The sequence below is a fragment of the Portunus trituberculatus genome, chromosome 19 (assembly GCF_017591435.1).
Source record: "Portunus trituberculatus isolate SZX2019 chromosome 19, ASM1759143v1, whole genome shotgun sequence".
NCBI lineage: Eukaryota > Metazoa > Arthropoda > Malacostraca > Decapoda > Portunidae > Portunus > Portunus trituberculatus.
The window spans coordinates 19,027,553-19,037,552 of record NC_059273.1 but is presented as its reverse complement, the minus strand read 5'-3'; the positions used below and the strand labels follow the sequence as shown (position 1 = coordinate 19,037,552).

Genomic DNA, 10,000 nt, shown 5'->3' with positions numbered 1-10,000 from the left:
GGAGGAGGAGGAGGAGGAGGAGGAGGAGGAGGAGGAGAAGAAGAAGAAGAAGAAGAAGAAGAAGAAGAAGAAGAAGAAGAAGAAGAAGAAGAAGAAGAAGAAGAAGAAGAAGGAAGAAAGAAAGAAAGAAAGAAAGAAAGAAAGAAAGAAAGAAAGAAGAAAGAAGAAAGAAGGAGAAAGAAGAAAAGAGAAAGGGATGAAAAACCGAGACACCCCAACAAAAATCATGAAACACACACGAAAACTAAACAAGAACAACAACAATAATAATAATAATAATAATAATAATAATAATAATAATAATAACAAAAAGAGGAAAATGAGAGAAAAGAAAAAAGAAAAAAAAGGCAAGAATAAAGACGAAGAGATAGAGGAAAATGAAAAGATAAAGAGAAAACAAAGGAAAAAAAAGAAATAATTACTAGAGAGGAAAAAAAAATAAAAAGAAGATGGAAGAGAAGGAGGGAGAAAATGAGAGGGGATGAGAGAGAGAGAGAGAGAGAGGAGAAGAGGGGAGAGGGGAGAGGGACATCTATGTGACGATGCTAATCACCAATAATTGCTCTCCCAACAACGCTGAGTGGAAGGAGAGAGGGAGAGGGAGAGAGGGGAGAGGTGGGGAGAGGGGAGAAAGTAAAGGAGAGGTGTGACAAGGGAAGGAAAAAGGAGAAAATAAAAAAAAAGAGCAAAATGATGAGAAGCAGAATGTGAGAGGAAAGGAAGGGATGAGGAAAGATGAATAAAGATGAGGAAAGAACTAGAGGCGAGAATAAGAGGAGAGGGGATGAAAGGAATGAATGATGAAAGAGAGAGAGAGAGAGAGAGAGAGAGAGAGAGAGAGAGAGAGAGAGAGAGAGAGAGAGAGAGAGAGAGAGAGAGAGAGAGAGAGAGAGAGAGGGGAAAATCATGAAACAAAGGGAAGCATGCATAGTGTGTGTGTGTGTGTGTGTGTGTGTGTGTGTGTGTGTGTGTGTGTGTGTGTGTGTGTGTGTGTGTGTGTGTGTGTGTGTGTGTGTGTTCGGGGAGTTTAATTGCATCATCATAATAATGGTGGGAGAGCAACGCATTATGGGTGACGCTGCTGCTGCTGCTGCTGCTGCTGTCGTTGCTGTTATGGAGGGCAAGGAAATGTGAATATTGCATGGCACGGCTTGCTTGTCCTGTTTGTACCCCCTCTCTCTCTCTCTCTCTCTCTCTCTCTCTCTCTCTGTTATCTATTTTTTTTTCGTCTGGTTTACGTGTGTGTGTGTGTGTGTGTGTGTGTGTGTGTGTGTGTGTGTGTGTGTGTGTGTGTGTGTGTGTGTGTGTGTGTGTGTGTGAGAGCGCGTGCCATCTATCCTCCCTTTCATCTTTCCTTTTGTGTTTTGCCCGTTAGCTCTTCTTTTTTATTTTATTTCTTTTCATGTATGTGCGTAGATATGTTTTCCTGCCGCCTGCCTTGATGATTTATCCGTGTGTGCGTGTGTGTGTGTGTGTGTGTGTGTGTGAGTGTGCGTGTGTGTGTGTATGTGTGCGTGTGCGTGTGTGTGTTCCCTTCCCATTCTGAATCGCTCTCCTCTCACAGTAACCATTTCTAAACACTCAGAGAAACAACGACCCGGGTTACCAATACCATTTCTCCTACAACAAGCAAAAACCTCGTCAGTGCATCACTACAACCATAAAAACACACTTAAAAACTACCGTAACCTCAACTAACACAGCCTTTTGAGTGTAGCGGAGGTATAGCGAAAAGGTACAAGAGAATATTGGGCTTGTGTATGTGGGTGTACCTTGCCCTTAATCAGGTGTTTGTGTCTGCTCGTTAAGTAACCTGCCCACCTGTCCAACCGTGACTGCACAGGTGACATAATTACATCACAGTCTGCCTACCTACGAGATAATGTATTTAACGAAGCGGCGAGTTGATGGAGAGAGAGAGAGAGAGAGAGAGAGAGAGAGAGAGAGAGAGAGAGAGAGAGAGAGAGAGAGAGAGAGAGAGAGAGAGCCAGGAATCGTGTATATGTTTCAGAAAGACAAAATAAAAAATAAACAATAATAAACACACAATTCAATACGCTGACAAAGAAGAAGAAGAAGAAGAAGAAGAAGAAGAAGATGATGATGATGATATGATGATGAAATAAAAAGAAGAAGATAGAAACAAACAAACAATAGAAAATCATAAAACACTCGAATAGATAAGCTCTACCACCACCACCACCACCACCACCACCACTGAAGAAGCACGTACCTTGGATATGAGTTCGTCGTGGTTTGCAAGGTGCGCCCGGCAGTGGATGCACGAGTACGTTCTGTGGCAGGAGGGCAGGTAGGCCTAAGGAGGGGAAAGAGGGGAAACATTACATTGGCACCAGTAATTATAGAAAAAAAAAAACAGATGAATGAATTAGAAAAGGGAAAAATGATATAGATAGATAATGATAGATAAAAAAAATATATATATAATGAGTGAATTATATCTGGTCTTTGGTAATAATGAGGTAATAGGTAAATGAAATGTGTGCTTTTGATCAATAGAAATGTATAAAGCAATAGATGAATAAATAGAACAGTCTTTAGTAACCTTTAGTATAAGAAAATAAATAGATACACGTCATTATGTTACGTATGTACTTTTACTAACCTTTAAGATAAACAAATAAATAAGCATAAGACGAGGAGGCACCTTTATAGACACACACACACACACACACACACACACACACACACACACACACACAACACAGAACAGTCCACACACTCACAACAAACTCTATACCTTACAACTACACACACACACACACACACACACACACACACACACACACACACACACACACACCTCCACAAGCTGTCATTACCTTAAGCTGATCATTTGCACACCTGATCAAGCTGACGACACACTGATTGGGAAGGAATGACAAAACACGTCTAATTCAGCTTCTGGAGTCGGGTTAGATCTAATGCACTTTGTAGTTATTCTCTTTTTATCTTGCCTTTCTTTTGGCGTGTGTCGTGTCGTGTCGTGTTAGGTGTGGGTCGAGAATCTTGGCCTTTGTATTTGTGCTTCCTTGTTCTTATTGTTGTTCTTAAGCCTTTTAATACTGGGACACATTTTTTCCTTGAGATTTGAGCACGATTAGACCATTTTATTGACATTAGGACAGAAGATTAATAATGGCCACAGTCTTCACTATTTTAATCAACCCTCCCCCCCCCCCACATGAGTTTCTGAAGCTGCATAAAATCACCAAATATTTACCAGAATGAATATGGAAAGGCGTCATGATACTGAAGGGGTTATTATTTTTTTTATTCAGTTCTGTTTATTAAGTACTCTCACTGACTTTTTCATCTTCTTCCACACTCCGTACACTTATCTCTTTCTTATTTTGTATCATTAAATCATCAAAAAGTAACTGTCCTATCATCTTCTATGTAAGGCCTTTAAGTAAGTTGCGTGTGGAAAGTTGAACGCACTACTGCAGGCCATTAAGACTTGCATGTACGGCTTCTGGCACAGACTTGAGGCCTTGGCGTGGTTATAAGCGTTCTGTCAGGCAGCAAGAATTGGATACCGACACACGCCTTAAATATATCAACCTTCAGACTGAGGTGGCGATTCTTACTTCACCCCACTAGTGCGTCGACAGTCACCACTAGCATACAAAGTGGTCATGATGAGGGAATGAGAGGTAGCAGATTATATGTAGAGTGGGAGTAAAAAATAGAGTATCTTGCTATATTCACTTCTTCCTTAGTGTCTTAATCTTGCGTCCTTTCAAGTCTTTAGAATCTGAGGTTAACTCCTTGTTTTTATATATAGATTAACTGGTTTGGTTATGAATAGAAAAAAGACGTGCCTATCATCTTCTTAACCTCTTCAGTAACATGACACGTTATCATATTCCTTTTGGTTACTATTTGGTGATTTTATACAGCTTCAGAAACTTAGGTTGGGATTGAAATACTGAAGACTTTGGATAATAATCTTTTGACCTCAAAGCTTTCCTAATGTAAATCAAATCGTCTAATCACACCCAAAACTCAAGGTAAAAATGCGTTCCAGTGCTGGAGGGGTTAAGCTTGCGTCCTCACTATCTTCAGAACGTGAGAGACCAGGAAAATAATGAAGGTTACATGACGTCATTAGTTAACACGTATCAGTCCTTGTATTAAACGTGCCTTTTTATTTTCACTTATCATCCTCGTCTATTAATTTGTCCCATCATCTAAGTTACTCGTATCAGTCCCTGTATCAAACGTGCTTCTTTATTCCCACCAATCATCCTCATCTATTAATCTGTCCCATCATCTAAGTTACTCGTATTAAACTGTATTAAACGCACCTCTTTATTTCCACCTATCATCTTCATCTATTAATCTGTCCTATCATCTCTTCAAGCTCTCCATTGACTCAGCACTAACAGATCACTGAGTTCTCTCCATTCACTTAACACTATTTTGACAACTAATCCCTTCATATCATCTTTTCAAATTTAGCTTCATCAAGTTCAGGACTCGTACTCTCAAACACTTCTGCGCTTTACCTCCACTAATTCAAAAGCTTTATTTCAATTGACACGAGTTTTTAAGGTGTTTTTACGATTTTAAAGGCAAAGTGACAAGATTTCTGAATTATTAACTATAGAAACACTCTTGCAAACCCCGCTAGTCATATCTGTGGCCTTGGAAAATAGTCATGGAGAGAGAAAAACGATTGTGAATACGGACCCTCATATGTAAAGTTATGAATGCAAGACTTGTGACGGAGGGGAAAGCTTTAAACGCAGATGAAGTAAGTGTAGTGAGGTGTGGCGTTTCTCGACTGATGGTTATGTATGTCCACTGCTCATCACCTCCACTCCTCCCTGACTCACCGACACAAGGCTGAACCAAAGACTCACGCCTTATCGGGTGCATGAGTTATAGAATCTTTACACCAGCGTCTTGTGTGGAAATTGTCAGGTGTCCCAAGGCTGTGTGTTGCGTGACTGTCCTGTGTGTGTGTGTGTGTGTGTGTGTGTGTGTGTGTGTGTGTGTGTGTGTGTGTGTGTGTGTGTGTGTGTGTGTGTGTGTGTGTTTACGTGTCAAGGAGTCTGGCCAAGGATACACAAAAAAATATAAGAAAAAAAAAATCATATGCCACTCTTCAAATGTTACTTATGGGAATTATAAAAATGTTGGCCAATTTAGTTAACGTACGTGTGTGTGTGTGTGTGTGTGTGTGTGTGTGTGTGTGTGTGTGTGTGTGTGTGTGTGTGTGTGTGTGTGTGTGTGTGTGTGTGTGTGTGTGTGCCTGAAGGTGTTACATACATAATACTCGTAAGCTCTGTGTTACAAAGGGATAATAGAGTAATTAGTTGTTGCACCCTAATTACACGACAGTGGGAAGATTACTATCACTACTGCTATCATTATTACTAAGGCTGTTTTTATTAATCAATTTATCGTTTCATGAGTGAAGGGAGACTGGATAAAGGCACATCATAAAACAAATATAAAAAAAGTTTGGAATATTCGCTTCTAATGGCACCAATCGCTATCTGTGTAGTTTTCATTGTTCGCCAGCTGGTTTAATTCACAAGTTGGTCCTGCCTATCGCGCCGAACTGTCGCTCTTGTGGAAGCCCTATTAAAAAAATATATATACAGATATTCATGCCTACATACCTCATAATATAAACGTTTGGCTATTTATCTATGTGTCTGATTGAAAATGACATAAAAATATGCAAATATATGTTCCTAATGGTGCAAAGTATGGATGTACCAGTGTCCCATCAAAATATTTTTGTAAGTCTAATAGTACATATATACCTTATCACAAAATTGTCAGAGTTTCTGCATAGGATAATGCTCCACTCAAAAAGCGTAGAGCAAATATCACTGAGTAGCATTTATAAAAAAAACAATTTTCGGAGTCTGTGCCGAAATAACCTGGCCAACATTACCGAAACCGAATTTTCCTAACTGAATCACAACAAGCGAACTTGGTATGCCTTTTGATCTCAGAAAGTTTCTCAGAGTTGGCACTGTCCATTTTCTAAGTTCATCCTCACTAATATCCATAGTGTTATCCATAGTGAAGTCGTTGTGTAGCGAGTGTGGCGATGGCTCTTAACACGCTAGATTTGTTTACGTTTCGATAGAACAATCTCGGTGCATGTCAGACAATATCCTCTATACTGTTAATTTCTTAAGACTATTAATTGTTGTGATTTTCTGTATGAATATAATTCATATTAAATTTTATGGAAAGAAAAAGGCATTAAAACTACGCTTTACCTATTAATGATCTTTTCTATTTTTTGTCCCAGAAATGGAGATGGTAAAGAAGAGCGCTCGACATATATATAAACATTTCCACTTTTTAGCTTATGTGCCACGAGTACATTCTTAGAAAGATTATAACTATTTTATTAAACCGTTTAATATTTACAAAACGTGCAGAAAAGTACGTTCCAGTTGACCAACTTGCTGTGAAATAATTAACCCATCTGGCGGTTGAAGGCACCTACATAGCAGATCGCGATCGGTCCCATTAAAGCTACAACGACTTCCTAAGGTGTTCTATGATTCTAGTGTCAGATTAAGGTAAAAATGTGTCCCAGTATTGAAGGGGTTAATCCATCTAGAACTATATCTCAGGACACCATTGGAAGTCTAATTAGCAGCTGAGATTCTAATTCAAGTGTTTCTGTCGCTAGACCATTAGAACACCTCAGGAGACCATTATTTAGTTGGATGTGTTAATGATTTTGAAGATTTGTTAAGACTTATGTACGATAAGACCATTTTATTGACATTAGGAAAGGTCTATGAAGGTCAGAAGATTAATGGCCACAGTCTTCACTATTCTAATCCCCCGACATAAGTTTCTGAAGCTGTATAAAATCACAAAATAGTAAGCAGAATAAATATGGCAAAGCGTCACGGTACTGAAGGGGTTAACAAGCCTTTTATATTACTAATAGGAAGAACACAAGAGCACCCGAATAGTCATCTCTGTGGCCTTTGAAAACAGACGTAGTGAGAGAGGAAAGCGCTTCAGAACATGAGGCTGATGAGAGTCGAGCTGCCGTGCCTGCCATCTAGTGAGCGCTGGCTGAACCCTGAGCCCTGCGTGTCTGTCTCCCCGAAGCACCACGTTTTGAAGGCAACAGGACACCTTTATGCCGCAGCGTCACGGGCAGGCTGGCGGTGGCACGGCGGACATGCTTTGTGGGGCTGCTTACTGCTTCGTACGCATCGGATCTACATCACTAACTTAAGCCTCACTTGTGTTCAGTTGGGCTGGGATGAGTTGGGTTGGTTTTTAGGCTTATTTAGGTTCGTGGGAGCAGGTACATGGGGGCGTTTAGGGTGGGTTGAGTTGGGTTGGGTTGGTTTGGGTTGGTTTTTAGATTTCATTAGCCTAGTGGGAGCAGGTACAGGGGGGGGGCGTTTAGGGTAGGTTGAGCTGAGTTGAGTTGAGTTGAGCTGAGTTGAGTTGCGTTGACTTGGGTTGAGTTGGGTTGGGTTGGGCTGAATTGGGTTGAGTTGAGTTGTGATGTGTTGGGTTCGGCTGGGTTCGGCTGGGTTTGGTTGTGTTGCGTTGCGTTGCGTTGGGTTGGGTAATACGTATCGCATGTAGATAACCAACTAGCTATTTTTTTGTGTGAGTATGGGTAAAATAAGATTATGTTAGGTCAGGTCTAACTATCTTCATTGCATTAGGTTGGGTTGGGTTGGGTTGGGTTGTATGGCATATCAGTTTAGTTAACGTTAATACTAAGCTAAGATGAATAATTTTGACAGTATTAGCTTACGTTAGTTTCATAAAGTAACCTAAATGAACATATTGAACCTAAGAAACTAACCTCTTCTAACCACCAAAGTAAACCAGATCAAACAAACCTAATCTAAAACTAACCAAACTTAATCTCGCTCCACCTGCCAACACCTCCAAAAAAGAGCTCTGACTGCTAATATTACAATAACCTCCATAATAAACACACTCACGACTTACCAGCATGAAAGAAGGGTTTGTGTGTGCCTTCAAGATACCTTTCAAAATACAAGGTGTGTGCAAGGTAAGCCATGACTGATTACATGACTAGAGATGTTTACCTAATTAACTTGGAGGTCAGACACACACACACACACACACACACACACACACACACACACACACACACACACACACACACACACACACACACACGTAAACTGTCATGAAGAGGCTTAGGGCACCATTTAGTCACCTGTCAGTCAGTAAGTCAATACAGACAATTAACAGGCAGGTCACCAGTCTAATTAGTCACCAGGTGTGAGGTCCTTCCAATCACCAGGTATAGAGGCATGGGAAGAGGATAATAGGTTAGAAAATAGACTTGTCGTTCATTATATATGCTAGTTACTCCACAGGTACAGTCACCAGGTAAGGACAATGTATATTTAGTCACCATGCAAGGGTAGAAGAAAGTCATCAGGTAGTAACAAGGCCCACAGTCAGTCACCAGGTAGAAACAAGGCTCACAGTCAGTCACCAGGTAGAAACAAGACTCACAGTCAGTCGCCAGGTAGAAACAAGGCCCACAGTCAGTCACCAGGTAGAAACAAGGCTCACAGTCAGTCACCAGGTAGAAACAAGACTCACAGTCAGTCGCCAGGTAGAAACAAGGCCCACAGTCAGTCACCAGGTAGAAACAAGGCTCACAATCAGTCACCAGGTAGACACAAGGCTCACAGTCAGTCACCAGGTAGACACAAGGCTCACAGTCAGTCACCAGGTAGACACAAGGCTCACAGTCAGTCACCAGGTAGACACAAGGCTCAGTCGCAGTATCCAGGTAAAAAAAACAAACCTGTCACAGTCACCAGGTAGACAAAAGGCTCACAGTCAGTCACCAGATAGGAAAAGCCATCATCAAAAAGTCACCAAGTATGAACGAGCAAAACCACGCAGAAGAAAGGCAAAAGCCAATCACCAAGTAAAAATAATCTGTCCAGGGGCAGTCACCAAGAGAGGATCAAGCAGCACACAAACCAGTCACCAAGAAGCAAGATCAGTCGGGCAGTCACCAGTCAAGGTAACTCAATGCGGAGGAAAGTCACAAGGAACATGTAGGTAATAAATGGAGTCACAGGGTTTATGTGGCTCACGTGACACAGCCTTGTGAGTGAAGGAATGGACAGGTAAACTCCACACTGCAATCACCTGGCGGAGCAATCAGCGTGACGGCCGAGGCTATCAGTCACCAGTCAACACACACTTTAGCTGGGAGATCAGTCAGGCCAGTCATGAGATGGAAGCATTAAGTCAGGCAACACTGGAGGCAGAGGGGGGAAGTGGAGGGGGTCAAGGGACACACACACACACACACACACACACACACACACACACACACACACACACAGGTGAAGGAGTGACGCACCTGGAAGGTCTTCACCATGGTGGCGGTGATGGGCGCGGGGGCGGAGTGAGGGCGGCGGGACCTGTCGGGCGGCGTGGTCCTGGTGTCGCGGAGCCAGCCAGCCGGGGGCTCCCCTGGGTGCTGCTCCTGCTGCTGCTGCTGCTCCTGCTGGCCCTCCTGCTGGTTGTGGCGTGCCGCCCCCGACCCCACGGAGCCCACCGGGCGAGCCGCGCTAATGCACAGCCACGGCGCCAGGCACTCCAGCACTCTCACCCTGCCTGCAACGAGGAGCCGCTCAGCACGAGGCGCGCACACAACACAAACGTATATACAAGCACACAGGCACCAAGATAAGCTGCACACGCACAGGCACACGAATCATCACCCTCAAACACACACACACACACACACACACACACACACATACACACTGGCGGGGAGGGGGCAGGAAGTCCCTCGCCGCCGCCAGACTGAGTCGAGTCCTCAGAATCACGTTTATCAGAATGACGTCAGGACACAAGCCCCGCCCCTCACACTAGTACCTCCCATTACTGCCCCTTCCCCCTCTCCCTCCCAAGCACTTCTTTCCCCTCCCTTACTTCCCTTTCCCTCGGCCTCACC

The 10,000-nt window shown here is 42.7% G+C and overlaps 1 protein-coding gene across 3 annotated transcripts in view; it reads right to left on the bottom strand.

Annotated features, from left to right (window-relative positions):
- LOC123506338 (protein yippee-like 2) overlaps positions 1 to 10,000 on the bottom strand; it is a 130,883-nt gene that overhangs the window by 20,456 nt on the left and 100,427 nt on the right. For all 3 annotated transcript variants that reach the window (XM_045258322.1, XM_045258321.1, XM_045258323.1), the window contains 2 exons: positions 9,401 to 9,657; positions 2,234 to 2,317 (listed from right to left, as the gene is read on the bottom strand). In XM_045258322.1, coding sequence (XP_045114257.1) covers positions 2,234 to 2,317; positions 9,401 to 9,657 — 341 coding nt within the window. The remainder of the gene's footprint in view (positions 1 to 2,233; positions 2,318 to 9,400; positions 9,658 to 10,000) is intronic.